Here is a 26,382-nt window from a genome sequence, read left to right as displayed (position 1 = left end):
ACATTGCACACCCGTTGGGGGTGGGGAGAAACAGGTCAGAGGGAAGGCAGACGGCGGGGTAGCAGGAAAAGTTAATGAGAGACGGGAGAGCCCTATCCAGAAGGAGGAGATTGGGCTGAGAGGCCTGGGCCATGATAGTGCCATTTTGAAAGACATTAAAGGACAGTGAAGAGGATATCAGCGAAAGTCTGTCTAGCAGAAGCATTGACATAAGTGTCTGCAATGGGAGGCCTGGGTTGGAAGCCAGGAGTGCTTTCTTAAACATTTCCCTTCTAGACATCGAGAGAGAGGTAGGGTAGGGTAGGTGACAGAGTAACTGTTAGTGTAGATGGGGGAAGACAGAAAGCACCAGGAGTATGGGGGGAGAGTGGGTGAGGTGTGAGGTTCAGGAAGAGAGACTGCACTGTGCACAAGGAATTTCACCAGGCTGCCCAGCAGCCAATAAAGGAGGGAAGAAATGGAAGTACAGTAAAGTCAGGTCACAGGGATTACAGAAGGCACAAATGTGAGATTAACAATGCAGCACAGATTAGAGATTCAAGTAATACAGCAGGAAGTGACCAATAAAGTTAGACAAAAGATTGCTCACCCAAGCAGAAGGATTGGTGAAGGCACCTGAAAGTAGAGCATGTATGACAATGCAGGCAAATTCAGCAGGGCTGCATATATTAAAGCACCTAGAATTGAGAAGTACCCAAATGTAGTGCTGTGGGCAATTCAGCAGATATCCGGCAAATAGAGTTGGATTTCACATCCATATGAAAATGCAAGCATTAAAAATTCCCAACAGAGGCAGCAGAGTTTGATCACCCGAGGAGGAAAACGAGACAATGCCCGAGAGATCAACAGCATAGGCAAACAAAGGCAGGTTCAGAACAGAAAAGTTGTCAGGAAGTAAAGCGTACAGCATGTAGTCATATAACGCACCGGAGAAGCACTAAGAATTCCTGTTCTACGAAGAAGAGTCAGTGCTGGCAGTGTGCATATGGAGGGGGCTGGGAGATCAAGTCACACGCATGGGTTCTAAGAGTCCGTTTTTAGATTTCTGGTGCGGAGAAGGAGCAAGAAGACAGTACAAACAGCGTCACAGTGAGGATCAAGAGTATTTGGGCAGCGTAAAATGTGCCAGGTGAGAACAAAGAGGGCTAGGGCCCGGAGACTGCGTCAGCACGATGAGGGCAGTGAGGACTCAGAGGAGCTCAGGAGGACAGTACCCGGGAGGTGGAGGAACTGGGCAAGTGCTCGGAGAGGGAGATATTTCTGGAAAGGGGGCGCAGGATGGAAAGAACAAAGAGGCGTTTACTCCTTAGAACGTTGCAGGAGCAAGGATGCACGCTCCCAGAGGGCCTGGAGGCGAGGTGAAGAGAGGTCAGGCAGGGCAAAACCTAGGGTCCCGGCATCCACATATGGACAGGCCAGACAGGGGCCTTGGTGCTGGGGGCAGACTCATGCCTGCCGACTCCTGGTAGGCCCAATGTTCAGCCTCACAGCCAATCAGGAACGCAATGCGATGTCTCCATGGCAACACTGGGGGTAAAGCAGGAAAAAGAATGACAATCACAAAAGAACCACATAATACGGATTCTTTTTAGCATTATTTTGTTGGTAGTTTTCAGATATCAGTTCTTAGAGTGGATCCATTCTTAAGAATATGACTTGATTCTTCATGTCCTGTATCCAATTTGTTTTTCCTGAGATATTGATGGTTGGAAAAATCTTTGAAGTTCCACATTGTTATGAAATCAGCTTTCATTGGTCTACATGTACCAGCTATAAAATTAGCCTCATCCATTTCAATGGCGAGAATATGTGGCAATATTAAGAATGGGACAGTATTAGGGAGATTCTCATTTCTGTGCCAATTCCCTATAACCTTAGACACCCCCCAGCTCTGTTGCTGGACTTTAGGACTTTTAATTTCTAACCTGGAGTGAGTGAGACCTTTTTCTCACTCGCTCATGTATTTTTGATCTGATCTGGACTCTAGGTTTCCTTAGTTTTTGGAGTCTGACAAACTTCATAGGCATCTACTTTGTATATGGTGACACACAGCACCTTCAGTGCAGTGTCAGAGAAATCCTTTAGATTTCTCTTAAGGTTTAAATACCTTCTCTTGGGTGAACTATTGTTCCCAGGAGTAGTAAAGTGAAATTGACTTTACTTATCTTTTTCCTATGTAGGTCCAGCACGCCCCATCTTATGTGGAAGTGCTGGGGGATTACTTAGTAGCCCCTGTTCCAACTTACTCATGTAACATTTATTATGTTACCCTCACTACTTTAAATGGCTGGTGGCAGTGGTTTAATTTTCATACCATTGGGCGTTCTTACTGCAGGCTGAACCCTCGGCTGCAGTATAGCACCAAGGGGTGTTTCGTCATTTCTTGCTTGTGAGGTCTTTCTTAGGTTGTATTCTGCGCGCCAAACTAGGTTTGACCCTTTTGTTCGTTTTGCCGTTGGTGGGCTTCAGTACTGAAACCCGCCTCTGGCTCCAATGTGTCTGGCAGGGCAGGAAGTGAGGGAGGTGCCCGAAACTCCCCGTCCTTGGTCTCCTTAGTTACCTGAATGCACCCAGTGCTGATTGACTAGCTGGCTGTCCTTCCTGGACAGCCACCCTGCTGTGTGGCTGACAGCTAGGATGTGCATGAATGGGAGAAACCTACATAAAAGGCGAGGCTTCTAGGACTGAAGGCAGAGTCGACGACTGGGTGAAACATCTGATGAAGTAATCGCGAAGAGAAGCTTGCTGCATCCTCCCGGACCGTTGAACTGCCCTGTGAAGTCCTGCTGCTGTGCTGAAGCTCAATTCCGAATCGACTAGAGAAGCCCCGGAACGGTCGACCTCTTCCCTTAGGTTGGTGGTACCAACTAACCCCAAGACGAACTTTGCTGAAATACCTTCCTCAACCGGCTGTACTCCTTTGCTGCTGTTGGAACAGAGTGCCAGGGGTCGAGAAATCTGTAGTATTTAAGCTGGAACGAAGCTCCAGGAAGATCCAGATGACTTTACCGGAAGCAGGACGACCCAAGCGCGAGTCACCTCACCAGAGTGGAGGACTCAAGGAGAAAAGGAAGCCCATCAAGTGTCCAAAATCCGTGGTGGTGCTATTTGCCAGTGGCTGAAACCGCGAAGTGCTGCTGATTTTAAAAGAGCCCGTAGCTGCTGCCGATCTTCGAACCGCAGTGCAGGAGTCCTCCAGACGTCCACCTTCTTGTCCCCACGACTGAGGCCCAAGAACCCAGGATCTGCATCCGTGCAACCAGAACAGAAGCCAGCTGGATCCTCTTCTTCAAACCCAAGGTACAGTGCTGACTAAGGGGCACTTACCTCATGTCTGTAGCTTGCATTATCTCACTTGAGACTTGCAGTAGCTGCTTTTTGAAGAGTTGATCTCAGCTCTGTCTTTTACAAGCCTCCTAGCATGTGGCCCAAAAGTGATTTTCTTCAAACTCTACTTTGAGCAAGATCGTTGTGCCATCTAAGAAGTTTCTCAGCTCCATAGACATTTTTCAAATTGACTTTGGCTGTCCTGGCACCCTGCAGACTCTTCTAACCCATTTACTTTGGTTCTAACTGTCCCTCATAGGTGGTACATTGCTTTTTCACTAGTATTGCTGGGAAAGGTTTAACCTAGACTTCATTTGGGGTTTTTAAAAGTATTCATATGATCTGAGAACCTGTAACCTTTTTTCTTCCTAGAACCTTTCCTGTTTTACCAACCTCAGAACCAACCAAGTAAAAAAGTGATATATAAATGCCAATAGTGTCCTAGTTCGTGAAGTCACCCAAGGGTGTAGTAAGTGTGTATGAAGCATCTAAAGAATATCTACTTGCTTGACTTGATTCTGAGAAAGTATTTTGGAGTGTATTTTTATTGTTGCACATTGCCCTTTTCAAAGAAGGCTCATTTAAAACGGATCGTTACATAATTATTTTACTAGAAAACCTTGAGTGTAAGTGCTTCGATACTTGCATTTGTGGATTTCAATGCTACAGCTCTACAGCTCACATTTACCCCTTGAGATAAGTCTTGCTACGCAGTCACTCTACCAATTTATGTAGTACAGACCTATACCAAAAGGTGGGTTCCCCATTACCTAGAGGGCATGACTGGTGTAGTCTCCCATAGGGAGACTGCATACAGTCTTGCACAACACTGGTGGCAGGCGGTGAGGATTTAGTGTAGAGCAGTTACATTGAGTATTTGCTGTACTTGTGCCCAGCTAAACCAGCCACAAGGCTAAGCTCCATCAAAAAGTAAAGCAATTGTAACATGCCAAATATGGATAACTTCAATGGGGAAGCCCTGATTGTTCCGACAGTAGATCAACTGAAAGATGTGTGCAAAGTCAGGGGTCTGCCTGTAAAAGGAAATACATTTGAATTGCAAGGTTCATGAATCACCAAAGTTTGGGTAGTAGACCGGTAGCCCCTACTATCCCAAGAAATGTGGAAAATGATGTGGATGACAGTTTAGAGTCTAACTCCAACCTTCAAGAGGAGTCAGAGGAGGTAGGAGAGTCTCAGGAAGAGAGCCTATCTTTGAAACAACCTGCCCTTCTGCCTCAGCCCATTTCCATTGGGACCCCACAAGGTCCAACCTTACGCCTACCATAGGTTTCTCTTGAGACAATGAGATTAGAGTTGGAGTTCAAAATGTTGAATGCTCAAGCTGAAGCTAAACATCAAGACATCAAACTCAGGGAGTTGGAAATGCAACATGAAATAGATATGAAAAGACTGTCTCTTGAATCTGCTGACCTCTCAGGGTCCTCTAGGTCTGCAAGTCCCAAGAGGCCTCGCCTGCCCAAAGAAGCAGCGAGTATGTATGATTCAAAACGTGATATACTGGATTGGCTGGGTAAGTTTGAATACACCTATTGTGTCAAGGAATCAGTGGGAATGATTTAATCCTTTGGCTCATGTCTAGACTCCCCCTGAATGGCCGTGATGCTCTAATGAAGTTTGGTGCCATTGAGAGAAAGGATTTTGAATCAGTGAAGTTGGCATTAATAGCCAGATTCGGGAAACCTCCTTCCCAGTAACTTAAGAGGTTTAGGACCCTCAAAAAGACTGATGGTACCCCTTGGGCTACCTGGGTATGTGAGTGTTTAAAGAACATAGATGGTTGGGTTAAGGGTTACAGAGTGAACAACTTTGAAGGAATGAGAAATCTGTTTTTGTTAGAATCTATTTTTGATGCCTGCTCTCCTGAGCCGAGACAGAATTTGGCTGACTCAAAAGAGATTGATCCCAAAATGTTAGCACAGGCTGCTGACTTGTGGGTAGCAAACAGGGCCACTCAAGGGTATCAGGTAATAATATCGCCATATGACAATGCATTACTTACCGTAAAAGCATTTCTGATGGTTGTATCTGCTTAGATTCACATGCTGTGCATAGTCCGACATCCAGTGGTCACTGCGGAGTATTGCATTTTGTTTTTCGTAGTCGAAAAGGGGACGTCGACAAGGCGTGTCTGTAACACTATCCCTATAGTGACGTGCGGTGTACCCACAATCCCTCACGCGTCGAGGTCCCTCCGTTTGTATTTATTCTGCCCTGAGGGAGCCTTCTAGACGCGAGGGAGTACAGAAAAGAGAGATATAAAAAGATGTCTATGTTCCTTCCATCCGAGCGGGGAGGAAAGGTGGGCACATGTGAATCTAAGCAGATACAACCATCAGAAATGCTTTTACGGTAAGTAATGCATTGTCTTCTGATGTTTGTTAATCTGCTTAGAATCACATGCTGTGCATAGACTAGCGAGCAGTACCCGGAGTTGGAGGTGGGTTGCGAGAAGGAACAGTAGAGAAAAGATGTCTTAATACTGCTTGTCCCACCTGGGAATCAGATCTAGAGTGGGCATCTAGACAGTAGTGTTTTGTAAAGGTGTGTACAGAACGCCAGGTTGCCGCTTTGCAAATGGACTCATGGGGAACATTTGCAATGAATGCTATGGATGCCCCAGTGCCTCGAGTAGAATGTGCTCTTGGCTTGAAGGATAGTTCTCTCTTAGCAAGAGAGAAACAGAGAGTGATGCATTGAACAATCCATCTAGATATAGTGGACTTTGAGACTGCATCTCCTTCTCTTCCTGCTGCCACCGAAACAAAGAACTGATTAGTCTTTCTCAGTGGTCTAGTTCTTTCCATATAAAACATGACAGCTCTGCGCACATCAAGTGTATGCAGGCTTTTTTCTCCCAAATTTGAAGGGTTTTGAAAGAACGTTGGTAGTTCTATAGACTGGTTGACATGGAATTTCGAGATGAATTTTGGTGCAAACCTTGGGTGTGTGCGCAGAACCACCTTATCTTTGTGAACCGTTACAAAGGGGTCTAGAACAGAAAGAGCCTGTAGTTCACTTACTCTCCTAATGGAGGTGATAGCTATTAGGAAGGCGGTCTTAAGAGTGAGGTCTTTTGATTGCCTTGTGCATGGGTTCAAATGGTGAGCCCATGAGCCTGGTAAGTACCACATTTAGGTCCCAGCCAGGAGCTGGGTTTGCTATTGGAGGGGGTATTCTCTTTACCCCCTCCATAAAGGCTTTAATAACAGGGACTTTCCACCATGACACTAAGTTGGGAAGTGGTTATGCAGAAAGTGCCGCTAGGTGGACTTTAATAGAATTGAATACTAGACCCGAGTCCAGTAAATGGGTCAGGTACAGAACAATTTGTGTGGGAGAGCAGTCAACAGGGTTGATGTTTCTTCCTCTACACCAGATGACAAATCTCTTCCATTTGCTAGAATAACAGTGACGAGTGTTAGGCTTTCTAGCCTCCCTGAGGATGTCCATGCATCTCTGCGGGAGTTGTAAATGTCCAAATTCTATGATCTCAGGAGCCAGGATGCTAAATTCATGGTCTGAGGGCATGGGTGCAGTGTCCTGCCCTTGTCCTGTGACAGCATGTTGTACGGTCAGGGAAGTTTCACTGGGGGAGATAGAGACATCTCCATCAGGTGAGCGAGCCATGGCTGCCGGGCCCACATAGGGGCCACTAGTATCATGGTAACTTGTTCCTGGTGCATCTTGTGCACAATCTTGTTGAGAAGGGGAGTGAGGGGGGGTGGGGAGGGGGGGCTGGAAGCATAAACAAATTTCCCCGACCATGGAATCGATAGACCGTTCCCCTTGGATTGGTTCTGGGGGTACCTGGAGGCGTAATCTAAGGATTTTGAGTTCTCCAGGGTTGCGAACAGGTCTATTTCTGGGAATCCCCATTGTGTGAAAACATCGAAGACAATGTCTTTGTGTAAACGCCATTCGTACTCTGAGGGCAAAGGGAAGTCTCTGCTTAGTTCGTCTGCTAGCAGATTGAGTTCCCCTGGTACATGTTGTGACAGTAGGAACATGTTGCGTTTGAGAGCCCACTTCCAGAAGTTCTGGGACAGTCCTGGAGAGTAAGTGCCCCCTTGTTTGTTGAGGTAGTACATGGCTGTGGTGCTGTCCGTGAGGACCATCACTGTTTTCCCTTGTAGGTGTGCCTGGAAGGCTTTTAGTGCCTTGAACACAGCAAGTAGCGCCAGTAAGTTTATGTGCTTGGAAGCTATGCTCTGAGTCCAAACTCCATGAGCAGTCTGATGGGATAGGTGAGCCCCCCATCCTGTGAGGGATGCGTCTGTGGTTAGAGTGGCTTCCACTGCGGTGGTGGCGAATGGTTTCCCCATTACCAGGTTTTCCTTCGACCACCACCTTAGCGAGAGGACCACGGCCTGCGAGACCACCACTAGATCGTCCCATTGTCCGCTGGCCCGACACCACTGGCTGTTGAGCCACTCTTGCATTGGGTGCATGCGCAGGCGCGCGTGGGGTACCAAATAAATACATGAGGCCATCATTCCTAGCAATCTCATTGCTTTGCGTACCGTCACTTCTCGACCTGCTACATATTGAGGGATCTGAAACAGCATGTTTTGGACCCTCCCGTTGGAGGGGAAGACGAGGCCGTCCTTTGTTCGAATTAGAGCCCCTAGGAATTGTTTGACTTGGCTGGGGTCTAGGCTGGACTTCTTCTCGTTGATGGAGAAGCCCAGTTGGAACAAAAGGTCTACAGTCTTTTGGGTATTTGAGAAGCATGTTTGGTAAGAATCCCCTGTTATGAGCCAATCGTCGAGGTAAGGGTATACTGGGATGGACAACCTGCGCAGGTGGGCCGCTGCCACTGCCAGTACTTTCTCACCTCGGTGCTGATGCTATCCCGAAGGGTAGCACTCTGAACTGGTAGTGTTTGCCCTCTATCATGAACCTGAGGTATTTTCTGTGCGCTGGCAACATTAAAATATGAAAGTATGCATCTTTCATGTCCAGTTTTGTCATCTAATGTCCTTGCGATAGCAGGGGGATCACTTCCTGTAAGGTCACCATACAAACCTTCTGAGGTTTGACAAATTTGTTCGCTGGGCGCAGATCTAATACAGGGCGCATGGTTAAGTCCTTTTTGGCTACAAGGAAGTACACTGAATAAATACCTTCCGTTACCTGAGATAGAGGCACGACCTCTATAGCTCCTTTTTCCAGTAGCTGGTCCACTTCTTGTAGAAGGATGGCAAGGTGTTCTGGTGTCATGTGTCGTCACCTTGGGGGTCTGTACGTTGGGGAACTGTTGAATTCTATACAGTAGCCGCGGGCTATGGTTGATAGTACCCAGCGGTCTGAAGTTATTCCCTCCCATGCTGGAAGAAAGGATGTTAACCGGCCCCCGACCGGCGATGCATGGGAGGGGACCTGAATCTTCCGAGTCATTTGGTGTTGGTGGCTTGGGAACCTCTAGGGGTAGAACCCCGACCTCTCCCTTTGCCACGGCGTTTTCCTCTCTGGTTGTATTGGCCACTGGTGCCTTGGTTAGAGGACCAGTTGTTTGCAGAGTTTTGCTGCTGCTGATTTTGCTGCTGGCGTTGGCCTCAAGAAAAGCGCCTATTGCCATAGCCACGTTTGTTAGGAGGCCTAGAAATCTGGTCTAGGGTTTTGATGGTGTAAAACTCTTTCTTTGCCGTTTCTAGTGCCTCATCAACCGCCTTTCCAAAGAGGTTGGCATCTTCGATTAGAGACGCTTGTGTTTCAGGTTTAAACCCCGAATTACGCAGCCAGACATGGCGTTTGAGGAGTATTCCTTGGACTAGGGAACGGCCAGCCATTTCTGCAGCATCCAGAGTGTTTTTCACGATGCTTTCGTTGACTAGGGCCCCTTCAGTAATCGTGGCCAGAAGGCGTGTACATAGGGGTTCTGGTGCCTCCTCGGCGTCCTTACGTAGCTTGCTCCATTGTGCGTCTGGGTAACTTGCTAGCAAGGAATTGTGGTTTGCAATCCTTGCGGAAAAAGCAGCAGAGGCTGTGATCCTCTTCCCCAGGGCATACAATTTTTTGCCCTCCTTATCTGGTGGTGCTTCGCTGGTAGACAGCGGGACCCCTGCTCTTTTCCTTGTATTTGTCACCACTAGGGGAGTCTGGTACAGAGTGGCCCCTGACGTACAACGGGTCTGAAGGGGAGGGACTGAATAGTTTTTCTATCCTCGTGTTGACCCCTCTGACCAACGCGGGTGTAGATAGTGAAGGGATAATTCGTCTCCTTACTGAGGCAAGGAGGGGAATGGTTTGGCGGACAGGGGGTTTCTCCTTGATTACCTTCTCCACAAAGTCAATGTCAGGAGAAATCTCCCCAGTGTCTATTTCGAAATGCGCTGCTGCCTTGCGTAGTAGTGCATTAAATGTAGGTTGATCGTCTATGGGTGACGTGTTCTTATTAGGTGAGTCCTCGGGAGGGGACAGGTTTAGTACATCAGGGTCCGAAAACGCTGATGGGGACTGCCAGCGCTGTGAAGCACCTTCCTCTGGGTCTTCTCCGAAGCCCCCCCCCCACCTATATCTAGATTTTCTTCAAAACCCTCTTCCTCTAGGTTTTGTTCCTCTTCGTCGCCTAAAAATTCGTCCTCCTCCTGAAAGTGGGGGTCCTCTTCAGTGCGGTCATATAAATTTACATCCACTTGGGAGGGATTAAACAGCCTAGGGAATTAGCCCTGGGGTCAATCTGAGGTCCCTCTCTTGCCCTCTTGGGTGGTGGTAGGTTTTGAGTCTCCATAAACCTCTCCTTCTCCATACAGAACTGGAGTCTCTCTGGTACCCCTTAGCGGTCTGGGGGGGGGAATGGTCTTTGGCCTGAAAAGGCTTTGACCTCTCCCATAACATCGAAGAAAGGTTTCCATTGCCGTCTGAAAAGCCTTCTGGTAGGCTAGGAGTCCCTTTAGATGAAGGGGGCAGTTCCTGCCTTCCTTCAGGCCTTTTCGGCGTTTCTCTAGCCTTCGGAGAGGTATTCAGCGTATCTTTCGCCGTCCGCTTCTGGCTATCGGCAGAAACGATCCTCGCTAGGCTCTCGACAACTAATCTGTCTGTGGAGGGCTCTGGTATTGACGTTACGGGCGTCGCGCGTTCTACAGCGACGGGCGCCCTCTGACGGAGCGCTTCGTCTGACGGTTTGGGGGTAGCGCCCTTATCTGGGGGGAAGCCCAGTCGCTGGTCGCGTCTGCGGTTGCGAGGGGGGCTTAAGACTCTTACGGTCTGAGGAGGACGCCGGTGGAACCTGCGTCTCCGTTGGCGCTGATGGTTTCTTCGTCTTCAACGAAGAAGAGCCGTGGGTTATGTGTTTATGGGAGTGTTTTTTGTGTGCGTCATGGTCGCCGGGGTGTTCATCCCCATAAGCAGGGCGTGAGCCGAACTTGTCTGAGCCGGGGACAGACGAGGAGCGCGAGTGCTCCTTAGAGAGGTCTACGACTTCCGTAACGGATGTCGGGTTATCACATACCTCGTCACTTTCAGCGGCGGCGGGTGAGGAATGGACCTCGACATGGCGTAGGCCGCCCACCTTTTGACCCTGCGGTCCTTTAAAGTCTTAGGCTTAAGAAGCTGACACGCCGCGCAGCAGTCTTCCTTGTGGTCGAGGGGCAAGCAACGGTTACACCGTTTATGCTCGTCTTTCCAGGTAAACCTGCCCTTGCAACGCGGGCAAAACCTAAAGGGTGTCCTCTCCATAGCTGAGGAAATATTTCACTGTGATAACAACCCCGAGGGAAAGGGAGGGGAAAAGGAAAGGCATTCTCAGAGAGAAACAAGAAATGTCCCACGACCCAACTCACCCTACTGTCTTATGGCCGGCGAGGCCAGGCCACGTGTTCGGCAGCGCCGAAGGATCTCCTCCGTCTCGTCCCCACCATCGAAGTTCTTACTCGGCGGAGAAAAGGCTTCGCAGCTACGTCGAGGGAGGGATCTTATGAAAATATATATTAATAAATAATGACCAAAGGTCGAGTAAATGAATTTGCAATGTCTCTCGAGGAGCTCCACGTAAAGGCGACCAATATCTTGGCGGAAAAAAACAATCTGAGGGACCTCGACGCGTGAGGGATTGTGGGTACACCGCACGTCACTATAGGGATAGTGTTACAGACACGCCTTGTCGACGTCCCCTTTTCAAGTACGAAAAACAAAATGCAATACTCCGCAGTGACCACTGGATGTTGGACTATGCACAGCATGTGATTCTAAGCAGATTAACAAACATCAGAAATATGGTCGCCGTAAATAATATCGCCGGGAAAATGTTGTGCCGATATTATTTAGGTGACCATATATATGGGGACCGGGGCGAGAAAAAAAAATGAGAAAAAAAATGGAAAAAAAAATACATTTGTGGGTTGCGGGGGTGTCCCCCGCATGTTCCATGCAATAATGTTGCCACAAAAAACGGCCATTTTTCGGCGAGATTTTTGTGGCGACATTATTACATGGAACCCACTCAAGGACTCTGGGGCAACTCACAAAAAGGAAGGTGAAAAACAGCACAAGAACGAGGGAAAAGAGAATTCTAACTACAACCATCCAAAAGAGGGCCACAAACATAGTAATGGTAAATAAATTCCATGGGAAACCTGGTAAGTCTAGTGAAACCTCTGGTGCCAAACCAGAGGTTGGTCAGCAGAAACTCCCATTCCAGAGAGCATTTGTGAAATGTTTTCTTTGTGGGTCTACTGCTTGTGTGAAAGGGGATCCCAGATGTAAGGGTACACCTTCAGAGGTCCACACTGCCTCAGACTTCATTCCTGAGGGAGAAGTTCATATGACAAGTAGTAACTTTCAATTACTGGCTGAAGACCCCATTGGAGTTCAAGCCAGTGTTTCAGTGTTTCTTGGTTTGTGGCAACAACAGCATGTGGATATGTACAACTCCATACAAGATAACACAAAAGAATATTATAAGGACAGTGTACTTGTAAATGGTCAGGAGACCCCTGCCATTAGAGACACTGTGGCAAGCATTACAGTGGTGGGAAGTTTTTTCAAACATGAGGATGTGGCTAAGGCACCCATAGGTCCCACTAAACTAGCAGGAGGCCCAATCCAAATGGTTCCAATTCTGCCAGCTCTCATCCAGTGCAATAATAGGACTGTTAGAATACCTGTCAGTATACAAAATGAGATGCCTGGTAGAGTCCTATTGGGGAATGATTTGAAAACTCTTGGGAGTTGTATCTAGTACCCCCAGGTCTCCCAGTAAAAGGAAACCAGAACAAGATTGGCAAGAGAGGGAATTTTAGTTGACTCTCATTGGGAGTTTGAGGAGATTCCTCTTACCCCTAGTCCACAGGAAGGGCACCCTTCTATTCCCAGGAAGATGAAAGAGACAAAGGGGAAACCCAAAGTCTCAGGGAAAAGGAACCCAAAGTCTCAGGGAAAAGGAAAGGTTTGAAACCTAAACCTGTTCACAGGACAAGGGCATCCCAGAGAGGAAAGTCGCGGGTCATCCCAGTGACCCCTTCCCGAGCTGAGGCTAAGTGGGAGGACCAACCAAACTCAGAGGAACAAGTTACTTATCAAACCGGTAACGTTCTTTCGACTGGATGTTCCTCCAAGGTATTCCTATCCATGACATGATGTCCGCAGCACAGCTGTGGACATCATGTCATAGATGAGGAATACGTTGGAGGACACAATCGATTCGAAGTGTCAGCTACTGGTGAAACAGGGCTGGAAGAAAACCTTTCCTATGTTGGAGATCTGGATCCTAAAGACCATCCTGACCTGCAGACTTTACTTGCAGAAGGTGGACTCTCTGGGGCAGACTTCAGCAGAGGTGAAAGAGTGTCCCTCTGTAGAAGGTCTTCGCCAACAGACAGCTCCTAGCTGGAAGGGCAAGAGCCAGGGAAGCATAGGCTATACTGGGAGGTCCTCCTCCACAGTGAGCCTACTGAGTCTACCCCATGAGACTACAGAAGACTTGTAGTTCCCCAGGTGGTGAGATCATAGCACAGTTAGCCCATACGATTCCTCTGGCTGGCCACATAGGTTTCAAGAGGACCAAAGAGAGGCTATCTCTATATGTCTACTGGCCCAAGATGAGGGCTGATGTAGAAAAGGTCTGTTGGAGCTGCCACATTTGTCAGACTTCTGGCAAGAGCAGAGCCAAGAATGTGGCACCTTTAGTGCCCCACCCAGTGGTGGGAGTCCCTTTTGAGAGGGTGGGGATTGACATTGTTGGTCCCCTACACCCCCAACTTCTTCAGGCAACCTGTTTATACTGGTTGTGATAGTCCATTCTACCAGGTATCCTGAAGCAATACCTATGAGAACTGTTACTGCTCAGGCAATGGCTAAGGCCCTCCTTGGTATCTTAACCAGGGTAGGTTTTCCTAAGGAGGTAATCTCAGACAGGTGGTCAATATGTCCCACTACATATAGACCATATGGAAAAACTGTAGAGTGACCTACAAGTTCTCAACAGCCTACCATCCCCAAACCAATGCATTGGTGGAGAGGTTTGATAGAACTACGAAGAGTATGATCAGTGCTTTAGAGGAACCCCTTCAAAGAAAATGTGACCTTCTACTGCCATGCCTTCTTGTTGCTTATAGAGAAGTCCGTCAAGCAGGGGTTGGGTTCAGCCCCTTTGAACTGCTCTATGGTCATCCAGTTAGAGGCCCTTTGGCCACGATCAAGGTAGGGTTGGAGAGTGCTCCTTCCCTCAAGCCAGTGAGACTCACTGACTATGTGCTAGGTCTCCGGAGGAGAATGGCACTCATGAGGACAGAAACCTCTGATAACTTGAAAGCGGGTCAGGCTCTGGTCAACATGGTGGAGTTCCAGACCAGCTTATTCTAGTTATGGTACCTAAAAGGCAGAGGGCCTTACATGCCAAATGGATTGAACCCTTCAAGGGTGTGACAACCAGCTAGCCTTCAATCTTGCCCCTCTTCCTCCTCTCTCATCCCAGACTGTCCATGCCATTCAGGCCTGGTTTGCAATGAATGATCTGTCTCAATGCCAGTAAAACAGAGATCCTACTCATTTGGACACATGTGCCCCATTTTCCTGCAACCCTCTGGCCACCCTTGTTAGGCCCTCTACATCCACCATCTTGTGAGGCCAAAATCCTTGGGGTCATAATTGACTCTGCTCACTCCTTCACCCCACACATCATGGACCTGAACAAGAAGTCCCACCTCCAGCTCCTACACCTCAGAGGCATTCTTCCTTTCCTCACCTTCCCCCAGAAACTAATGTCTCCAGCACTCTGGTCCTCTCCAGGCTAGCCTACTGCAACACCCTCTTTCTCAATCTCCCTCTTTCCTACCTTCGCCCCCGCCAGCTAATCCAGAACAGGGCTTCAAGTCTTATACTTAGCCTCAAGACCAGTGACTGCATCTCTCCAGCCCTATAATCTCTCCTCTGGATCATCCACAAGGCCTTCTGGGGCCTGGAACCATGCCATCTCCAACTTTCCCTGCCTAGAAATGTCCCTGCTAGAGCCCTACGGCTCCTCAAATCCCAACTCTCTGATTGTCAAATGCTTCTCCAAGCAGAAAGTGGGGGGCAGGTCTCTCTCCTCGGCTTGTGCCTCCTTGGGACAGCCTACCTGCACCTCTCAGACTTGAGCTGGACCTCCTTAACATCAAGAAACTGCTCAAAACTCTCTTCTCTACTGCTTTCCCTTTCCTACTAATCACACCACTGCCTCTTTGACTGTGGCCCGATCCTCATGAATCTCACAGGATCCCAGGCCCTTCCTCCAGCCAATACCAGCACACCCCCCTGACCCCGATGGCACTGCCCTGAGGGCCATTTCCTGGTGGTGCCACATCCCACCTTTGTGAGTCGCCTGTACCAGTACTTAGCCTGGAGTTCTCCTCCTTGGCTCCCCTTGGCACTCCCCCCACCCCCCTGCCCTCCTCCAGCACGTGTCCACTCCTCTCTTCCCGCGCTCCATCCCCTTCCCTTGAGGGGGCAGGGACCTCCCACCTCAGTATCAACCACCCCACTGCTCCTCCTCCTATATATTGTTTTAGCTGGAGTCTCCCTTGACCTTATGCGCTTAAGATTTTAACTGTAAGCAAGCGCTGGCAGGCCACCCTGAATAGATGGGGCAAGGAGCACAAAAGGCTGCCAGGAGGAAAGAACTGCAGGGATGGTAATAAGACTTCCAGCAAGGACAGAATATGCAAGATCACCAGCAGAAAGGCCATAGGGGCTAACACACAGATGCAATGTGGACTTTCTCCAGGTGAAATTTCTAACAAGACTCAACACCACAACCAGTCACTAAAATTGAAGTCAGATGGACAGGTGTGGAAATGCTTGCTTCCTGGACTACAAATCTCATCAACCCTTGCCACAAGTCAATGGTGACGGTTCATGGAAGTTGTAGTACAAAACAACTGGACAGCCACATGTTTTAGACCCCTTGACTATATAGTGTGTGCTGGAAGTTGTCAGCTCAGGTTTTCCTTTCTTTTTGTGCACAATGTGCTATGGACATTTGCTCCCAATTTTCTTAGGAATGGAAACATGAGCAAAAGCGAGAAAGTGATTAGCACCATCTTTCCAACTGGACCAATTTGGTGAACTGTGTTAATTAACTGCCTTGTTTCTTATCCACTAGGGTGTGCATTGCACAATAAAAGATAAGGGGGAAAACAACACAATACTGATTGCTGCAGCAAGGCCGTGGCATAAAAAAAACACTTGATGCTCATTTCCAAACGAGAACCTCCACTCGAAGCAGATTTAAGGCAGCGAGTGATGGAAATATCGAGAGACTGAGCTTGGTTTTGCAAGAATGTGCTGTACCTTGATTAGGCGTGGCTCGGTAACGCCTTTGATCGATTCCTTCTGCAGCGTTTCAATGGTAGGTCTGTTAAACACTCGGTCCACTAATTCCGGTGCCGTCTTCAGGTGAGTAGCGAGGTCAAACTGCTGAACTAAAAAACAGAAAATACACTGAGTTCATGTCCTCAATTACATTGTAAGAAATACAGACCACAACTGAGCGCCACAGAACAAAGTGGCTTCAAAGAGCTGGACGCAGTAAGAGAAGGGGGGTTCAGGAAGACAATAGAGAGGCGGTCCCTAATGGAAAAAAAGACATGCATATATTTATTTATAATACATTGGTCCTGCCTGGCAGGAAAAAACCTTAAATTAACACATTATAGCTAGACTGGCCTCCAAGATACACAAGGAGAAGAGACTGAATTGGACCCAAATCTCATGAAGCATTTGAAAAAATATACATTTTTATTTCTTGAACAAATTGATAAAACACATATTAAATCTTTATGACCCTTAATGCATATTGGGTCTTACTCAATAAAATACTCTCCATACAAATCACTGTATTAACTCTGTGATAACTCATAGTGCAAATTTCAAAACATCTAGCGCACTAGAAGGAATATAAATTCAGATTAAATCTGCGTTTATGAAGACCTATGCAACCCACTCTGTTATCAATATTTGACAGGAAGATCAATTTCTGTTGTACAGGCTCAGAATACTATAATAACCTTAAACAACGCCCAACTGTAGGGTCCACATTCCACAAAGACAGTTGGGAAGACGGGGCTCCAAACCCAGGCAAAGGGGGATCACGTGAGCTGAGGGGACCGGTGTTCACAAGTGCGTTTGTGGTCAACTAATTCCATTTATATATAAATGTCAGAAGAATTGTGACATTAATAAAAATTGTAAAGAACCTTGATTAGAGAGTGGATGTGCTAAACAGCAGAATAATACAGACTATACAAATAAGCCGTTCAGACTGATCTTACATTAGTACAACTTAGACAGACAGGCATAATACAGATAGGGTTATAATGTGAAGGGTCATCCTAGCAATATTCGTTACATAGCAACTGTAGTTTCGACGGGAAAGGTTCTTCTTACTGGGCTCCAGTTGATTCCAGTCTTCATCAGGACAATGCTATCACCACGTCATACAGAGTGAATTAAAAATACATCAAAATCATTACAGTCAGTGTAGGGTAAGCACAATTGATCAACCCTATAATAAAAAAAAAAAGAGAAAAGACAAATAACCACATTAAGATTGGGTCCAATTAAGAACTGCTACACATTCAAGGTTTCTTCAGTCACAATAGTGTCCGGAAGCATTGGTGTGGAAGGGGAGAATAATCATAATTATTACCATATTCTTAAACAGAAGGCTGAAGGGAACGTTATACAATTGCTTCAAATAGCGTGTCAGCCCGACACTGTGCAGACCACAACGTAGTTGGTCTGTGGAGACACAAAATAAGGACATTGATTCAAAATGGGAACCACGTCCCCTAATTGCCAAAAGTGAAGTGAACTGACCAAATGCATTTGGTTGGCCTGTGCCTATGGCCCAATGGGCCATAGATTAATGTTTGAGAACTCACCAAAATTGGGTGCTCGAAATCACCCCCCCGTGAATGGATCGATGTCAGCCACGTGGAGTGGATGCTTCCTCTAGTGGAAAATTGTATACTGCTGGGATTAGAAACCGATAGAAACCGTCACTCCGCGTTGGATTTTCAGACATGTGTATCAAAAGGACAAGTCAAAAGACCAGTCAAACTGTGCTAATTCTGAGCTTAAGAGCATATAGTGCAATAAAGGCGCTCGAATTCAGCATAATAGTACCCGCCAAACTGGACAAATTCTTTAATTAGCCAATTGAAAAGAACGGCGCCTAATTCTAATGCGGCGGATATGCTTTGCATTCAGTTCATTTGTATTTGTCTCTAAAGATAAACATATTCTTGATTCGTACGTTTTGTCAGCGCCGGAAATCTACATTTTTAGGGATAGGTTTGCATGCTCCCTCGGTACCAAAGCGGACAATTAAACATTGTGAACAATGAAGGATATTCCACAACTTGCCCCATCTCCGGTCTCTAATGTAAACTGATATTTAAACTGTCTCATGGCTAATCCCGACATGCCAATCCTATCTAGACTCTATACTTTCTTATCGCTTACCGTGGTGACGGCGGGGTCCGCCACCTCCTTAAAACGCGTGTAGGGCTTTGAACAACGCCTTGCCGGATCTCAGGCAGGTTTTTTTATGCAGCCGAGTACAAGCGAAGCCAAGGCGACATAACGCCTCACATGCATTGCTGCTAGTACACTAGGCCGTTAAACGAGGTAGAAAAGAGGTATCAGACGTTCTATTCAGTGTCTGCCGGGCACGAGAAATAGGACCATGCGATATATCGCATACTTTACCTACAGTGACTCAACCAATTAGAAAAATACTGACAAGAAGCCCCGAGTCCGATCAATAAGTCTGCCTAGCCTCAATTGCCTGTATAGGTCTAGGAGCAACAGATAGTTGGTTTGTTAAACCAAAAACCACAAGTTCACAATTGTGCCAGCATTTATATAAAGCGGCTAATCTAGCTGGCATAGTTCACAGATGAATAATAAGAAGAAAGTGCATACCGAAGGCACACTGGGCCACAAATCGATACAAACAAGATTGTTGTTACTGTGGAGTCTCGCAGGTTCGAAATGACAGCCGTGTGTGATCCATGGAGATATTGCACATAAGGCATACTGGCAAAAACTGTCTAAACTGATTCCGTTGCCATCAAAATTATTTAGTATTCACCTATAGCCAACGCAGAAAAATAGACAAATAACTAAATGTGGATGGCCAACCAATAAGGCAAGGATCCATATCATGTATAGAAGATATACATACAGGCATTTGATGAATCAGGAGCCCAGGATCCACTCTTCTTGGAGATTGAGCTGAAAAACTGAGTGTTACAGATCCACCATTGTTCAATGGTGGAAAGTCTAGTGGCAGTAGCATACATAGCATACATATCCACGCCCATGTGGGCGGGACAAAGACTGATGTGCAAATGGATCTTTCCCATCTGTGAATGGTACAGTGAGCAAAAAGTGTGTGCTGCAAACTCATCTCAGAACAGGTTATCATGCTTTGTTCTTTCTGGAGAGGAGCGCCTGCTACCTTTTTTTAAATATTTGCAAGGAACTTGGGGTTGATCACCCTAGGTTACCTGGGGGCAACCAGACGTGGACTCCCTGCTCACTGTGCTCAGAGAGGCGCAGCTTCACCTCACTGATGAGGCCCAACAAGGCTGAAACACGTGTATGGGGTTGCTGTTGGCACTCTTGTTCAGAGAGGAATTGCCATAGCATTTTGGTGCTCGACTGCCCATGTGGGCGGGACAAAGACTGTTGGGTGTCTTGACCCACGTTCAGGTTATTATGCTGCAACATTTGGTGCTGTGGGTTTAGGAAATCCAAGATGGCGGAAAAACCCACATTTGCGCCAGAATCCAGGAGAACCGCGCGTTTTGCGCACACAAAAATGGTACCCTGACCTGCCACCCACCAGTGCGAGCGGGGTGGGCCAGAAGCGCCATGAGTGAAACGTGGTGCCAAAGGAAAAACAGCAGTGCCGGTTAGCTCAAAAAGCGCTTTGAAATCACCTTTGTTTCTCTGAAATTCAAGCTAAAAATTCCCATTTTAAACATTGCAAGATATTCAAAAATCCCACTGAACACCAGCAGACATTTGGCAGAATGTAGTCTTGCGTGCATACAAAAGAGCCCAAAACAATGTTTATAACAAAACTGGCTGAGCTGTGGATGTCAGCAGCTTAACTGAAATTGGATTTAAAACCACTAAAATTGATATGTTTAAAATAAATGAGTGACCTACTTTTGAGTGTCACATAGGTTGCAACTGTTTAAAGGTCATAGTTTTGAACTTAGAATCAGCGTTCTAGCTGCTTGTGTAAAAATTGTAAGTTTGATTTGAATGAAGAAAACTGGAACAAAAGTGAAGAGATTGAATTCTGCCTGGCAACTAACCCCGACAGGAGTTGAAACTTGCCCCGCAACTGCATTCCAGGCCTGGCTGCCTTCAGCTGTTCCCACCAAAAGGAGATGACACCTCCCTGATTGAATCAGGGGAGGAGCACCTGGGAGCAGGGAAACAGAACAATGAGCCTTCCTTGGCTCAGGCAAATGTTAAATTAAGGGGGGGGCGGGGGGGAGGGTCGTAAATGGCTAACTCTTGAGAGAAACTGGGATGGACAGTGCCTCTGTGAGCAACTTGAGTTGGAGGAAGTGGACAAACCAGAAATTCCACCATGTGCTTTGGGAAACCACACCCCTCTGGGCCAGAGCATAATTTTAAAAAGATGGATAATTCATAGTACGGACTTGTCAAAATTATATAATTAATATCATTATTCTTGTGATTTTTCTGTGCACATTTTAAGAGGTGTTAGGACTCTGTGGTATGTTCTGGGGGGGTAGTAGCGGAAACAGATTACTCCGAATGTCTGTATGTTAAAAATCTGACACTTTATCATCTGATGTCCATATTCCTTGTGCATGTTTGTGTAAATTCTGGAAAAGTTTAGAGGTTGTGTTCTTGATGAAAAGGGCAGAATTCTGTCATAAGTGGACACGACATCTTACAAAGACAGGGATCGGATGGTTTGGTGCTACAGAAAATATGTTAACTGGACATATAACATTAGAAAAATGGTACATAGATAAATATGTATTTGGATCAACAATAGATTTGGGGGCAAATTGACAAGGGGAGTGTTCTTGCTGTATGCCATAAAATTAATGCCTGATGACACTCCATTCCTTCCCCCAATCAAGGGAGAGGGGAGAGCTTGGCCAATGATAAGTTGTGAGGGGCAGGCTTAGTTATGCCCACACACACACACACACACACACACACACACACACATTTTCAAAACACATAAAAAGAGACTGCTTTGGACAGGCAGGACACTCACCTTCCATTTCTTGCGAAGCACTCTGCCGGATGACTTCAAGATCCAGAACTCAACTCCAGAACTTAGAATCCAGACTTCAGAATTTGTAGCATTGAGGCCTGAACCACCAGCTGAATCCTTTTTCAGCAGGCCTCAAAATCTTTTGCAAATTATTCAAACAGCCGGGCTGAGCTGTTTGATTCTACCTAGAACAATGTGCCGGTACCCAGAAAGCAGTGCTGTATCCAGAATCCACTTGATTAAGACCAGCAGAACCAGAGATCAGACCGCTCGGCAGTGCCAAGAACTTTTGCCAGAACCAGAGACCAGACCGCTGTGAAGTGCAGAGCAGAGCTGACCCAGAAGGCTGTGACTTCAGAACCACCCGCCAGGAGTCCAGTCCAAACCTGATCACACCTTGACGGCCTATTTCAAATTTATAGTGAGTACTCATCTAGAACTGTGCAAAACCAATCTCTTAGCTTAAAATAATCCAATTCAAACCATTTCCACCTATCTAGAACTGCATCATAGAATTGTGTGTCTATCCTGTTGATCCAAAACCTTCCACAGCGCATCTGTCATTCTGAAACTTTAATTTCAATTCTGAAAATCTACCTTCACAAAATCATTCGTATCTCTGGGACCGCGTGTGCTAGGAACGAGATTTCGTTTTATTTGAAACCTAAGATTCTAAGTTTTCCAACAAGCCCTAAACGGACTTTCTACTCCTTATAGTTTTTCCGTAATCGCGCTCGACGCATTCGAAAAAATTGACGCGAATTGGAAAATTAGCTCCTGTCAAAATAGCCGATTTTGCTTAAACTGCTAAAATTAGTTTTCAACCAGCTAATCCTTCATTGAGCATCGCAAGTGTGACTTGAACTAATCTTAAATAGCCATCACCTACCCTGAACCTCCTATAGGGAATTAATAGCATTTTTAGCATATTTTACTTCATTGCCACCACATTTAAAAGGATTTGACGGCTTTAAAAGCATACCTGTTTTCCTCTAAACTCGCTGGGGGGAACTGGAACTTTGTATTGGATTTTGTTTGTATTCCTGAAAATTGTATGCTCTCCTTCCAATTCTTATATTGCATAGGTGGGGGAGTGAATTGCCACAAGGGGAAAAGTGAACATATTATCTCTTGTGAAATCCTATCAGTTTATTTCTGCACTGCATTTTCTTTCCATCATTGTTTTTCCTTGAGGCCATGAAAGCATTCTCAGTTACCTTTTCCTTCCTATACTAACTCTTAAGTAATTAAATCAGTGTGCTAGTGTAACATCATCCATTGTTGATCACTGTCATATGCCCAAGTGTGCTATCAAATATTAATTTATTATAAAAGTGTGATATTATATTAATTTTTCCAATAAATCTTAAAATTGCAAAACAAACTTACTTCTTGGCTCAGTGAGGTCAGGGGGATTCAAAGAGAGTGGCGTTATATAAGGGTTTATCATCCAGAGTATAACTTGTCATAAAAATATATAAATAAGGGCTTCCCTTGGGCGTCCCAGACGAGGCACTGACTTCGTGGGATTGCTGAATTGAAGTCACTTAACAACTGCAAATGGATGTTTTCCATCTGTGAAAGGTACAGCGAGCAAAAAGCGTGTGCTGTAAACTCTCATTTCAGAACAGGTTATCATGCCTTGTTCTTTCTGGAGAGGAGCGCTTGCTACTGTTTATTAAATATCCTTTGACTAGTTCCAGAACACACCAAGTAAATTCATCACATCTGTGGTTGTTCGAGAAAGAGGGGCACTAGGGGAGATAAGTCTAATATGAGAACTAAAAGTGATTTATGTTCCGTAATTCTAAGTTTCACCGGCCTAGATGTCTTACCTACATATGTCTTATTGCAGGGGCAGGTTACAAAATATATGACATTCTTAGAATTACAAGTCGTATGGTCTTTAAGGTGCCATAATTTGTTATTAATCATCACCGTCTTGCCTGTCAGAGTAGATGCACATTGGCAACAGTAGCCACATGGAAAATGGCCACAGATTTTATTCATACCCCAAATTTCTGAAATGGTCTTCGGTTTTTGTTTCACTTGGAATCTATCCGCTTTGGATAACCAATTTTTGAGGTTCTTGCCTTTTTTTAAGGGCATACATGGAGGATCCAAATTGGAATAATTTAGCTGTAACAGAGGCCAGTGTTTGCTTATAGCCTTTTTGAAGGCCGGATGGTAGGTGCTAAATGTCATTGCACACACCAGCCGTGTATTAGGTGGATTTTCTCAGGAATTTTTAGATAACAGAATATCCCAATGTTGATGGCGTGCTCTTTTTTCGTGACTTGTCTCTGTACATGAGTCGGGTAACCCTGGTCTGCAAACGATCTTCTATTATATCTGCTTGTAAAGAAAAATCGTGTTTATCAGTGCAGTTACGCCTTGCCCTCAAAAACTGACCATATGATCACAATGGAATCAGTATAGACCGTTTTTGCTACTATGCCTTATGTGCAATGTCTCCATGAATCACACATGGCTGTCATTTCGAACCTGCGAGACTCCACAGTAACAACAATCTTGTTTGTATCGATTTGTTGCCCAGTGCCCCTTCGGTATGCACTTTCTTCTTATTATTCATCTGTGAATTATGCCAGGTCGATTAGGCAGAGCCACTTTATATAAATGCTGGCGCAATTGTGAACTTGCGGTTTCTGGTTTAACAAACCAACTATCTGTTGCTCCTAGACCTATACAGGCAATTGAGGCTAGGCAGACTTATTGATCGGACTCTGGGCTTCTTGTCAGTATTTTTCAAATGGGTTGAGTCACTGTAGGTAAAGTATGCGATATATCGCATAGTCCTATTTCTATTTCTACTGCCGGGCGGACTCTGAATAGAATGTCCGATACCTCTTTTCTACCTCGTTTAACGGCCTAATGCACTAGTAGCACTACACGTGAGGAGTTACGTGGCCTTGGCTTCGCTTGTACTCAGCTGCATAAAAACCCCTGCCCGAGATCAGGCAAGGCGTTGTTGAAAGCCCTACACGCGTTTTAAGGAGGAGGCGGCCACCGGTAAGCGATAAGGAAGTATAGAGTCTAGATAGGTTTGGCATGTCAGGATTAGCCATGAGACAGTTTAAATATCAGTTTACATTAGAGACCGGAGACGGAGCAAGGTGTGCAATATCCTTCATTGTTCACAATGTTTGTCAGCTTTGGTACCGAGGGAACATGCTAACCTATCCCTAAAAAATGTAGACTTCCGGCGCTGACAAAACGTACAAATCTACAATATGTTCTTCTTTAGAGACAAATGCAAATGAACTGAATGCACAGCATATCCGCCGCATTAGAATTAGGCTGGGGTCTCTTCAATCAGCTAATTAAAGTATTTGTCCAGTTTGGCGTGTGCTATTATGCTGAATTCGCAAGGCGAGCGCCTTTATTGCACTATATGCTCTTAAGCTCAGAATGAGCACAGTTTGACTGGTCTTTCGACTTGTCCTTTGATACACAGGTCCGAAAATCCAACGCGGAGTGACGGTGTCTATCGGTTTCTTATCCCAGCAGGATACCATTTTCCACTAAGAAGAAGCATCCACTCCACGTGGCTGGCAGCGATCCATCCACGGGAGGGTGATTTCGAGCACCCAATTTTGCCGAGTTCTCGAACATTCTTAATCTATGGCCAATTGGGCCATAGGCACAGGCCAACCAAATGCATTTAGTCAGTTCACTTCACTTCTGGCAATTAGGGGACGTGGTTCCCATTTGAATAAAGGTCCTTGTTTTGTGTTTCCACAGACCAACTACATTGTGGTCTGCACAGTGTTGTGCTTACACGCTATTGGAAGCAATTGTATAACATTCCCTTCAGCCTTCCGGTTGAGAATATGGTAATAATTATGATTATTCTCCCCTTCCACACCAATGCTTCAGGACACTATTGTGACTGAAGCAACCTTGACTGTGTAGCAGTTCTTAATTGGACCCAATCTTAATGTGGTGGTCTTCTCTTTTTTTCTTTTATAGGGTTGATCAATTTTGCTTACCCTACATTGACTGCAATGATTTGATGTATTTTTAATTCACTCTGTACGACGTGGTGAACACACAAGGGATAGCATTGTCCTGATGAAGACGGGAATCAACTGGAGGCCAATTAGGAGAACTTTTCACGTCGAAACTACAGTTGCTATGTAACAAATATTGCTAGGATGACCCTTCACATTATAACACTATTAATGGTCCCTAGGCTAGCGTAGTTGACATACAGCACTCCCTTGCCACTGTATTATGCCCGTCGGCCTAAGTTGTACTAATGTAAGAATAGTCTGAACGGCTTATTTGTATAGTCGGTATTATTCTGCTCTTTAGCACCCCCACTCTCTAACCCAGGTTCTTTACAATTTTTATTAATGTCACAATTCTGACATTTTTATATAAATGAATTAGGTGACCACAAACACACTTGTGAACACCTGTCCCCTCAGCTCACGTGATCCCCTTTGCCCGAGTTTGGAGCCCCGTCTTCCCAACTGTCTTTGTGGAATGTGGACCCTACAGTTGGGTGTTGTTTAAGGTTCTCATAGTATTCCGAGCCTGTCTGACAAAAATTGATCTTCCTGTCAAATATTGATAAGACCGAGTGGGTTGCATAGGTCGTCATAAACGCAGATTTCATCTGAATTTATATTCCTTCTAGTGCAGTAGACATTTTGAAATTTGCACTATGAGTTATCACAGAGTTAATACAGTGATTTGTATGCATAGTACTTTATTGAGTAAGACCCAATATGCATTAAGGGTCATAAAGATTTAATATGTGTTATCAATTTATAAAAATGTATTTTTTTTCAAATGCTTCATGAGATTTGGGTCTAAGAGTCTCTCCTCCTTGTGTATCTTGGAGGCCAGTCTAGCTATAATGTGTTAAATTAAGGTTTTTTTTCCCGCCAGACAGGATGACTGTATTATAAATATTGCCTATTTTCTCCCCCCCTGTCGGCATAGTAGGTGACACCCATCTTTTCTATTGAGACAAAAAAAGACATGGATTCCATGGTCACCATTAGCACATTATGACAACAGCCATAAAGGTTCACAGGTGAGCAAGCATCAGTCGGTCCTTCTCCCTCCCTCCATCCATCCATCCAGTAACTATCCCATGGGGGTTCAGTGGTAAACTGGACAGAGGGGGCTGTGGAATTTGTGTGATACAATAGACTTTTTTGGAAGAAAAACTATTTATAAATTAAACACAAAAAAAACACATTAGGGCAGGTTTTAAATGTAACAACATCTGGCAAACTATTAAG

The 26,382-nt window shown here is 45.7% G+C and overlaps 1 protein-coding gene across 1 annotated transcript in view; it reads right to left on the bottom strand.

Annotated features, from left to right (window-relative positions):
* UTP11 (UTP11 small subunit processome component) overlaps positions 1-26,382 on the bottom strand; it is a 167,148-nt gene that overhangs the window by 62,259 nt on the left and 78,507 nt on the right. The window contains exon 6 of the mRNA XM_069622670.1: positions 16,117-16,247. Within this exon, the coding sequence (XP_069478771.1) occupies positions 16,117-16,247 (131 nt within the window). The remainder of the gene's footprint in view (positions 1-16,116; positions 16,248-26,382) is intronic.

Source organism: Ambystoma mexicanum, chromosome 11, assembly GCF_040938575.1.
Source record: "Ambystoma mexicanum isolate Mex_15411 chromosome 11, UKY_AmexF1_1, whole genome shotgun sequence".
Classification (NCBI taxonomy): domain Eukaryota; kingdom Metazoa; phylum Chordata; class Amphibia; order Caudata; family Ambystomatidae; genus Ambystoma; species Ambystoma mexicanum.
This window is presented reverse-complemented; position numbering and strand designations above follow the sequence as displayed.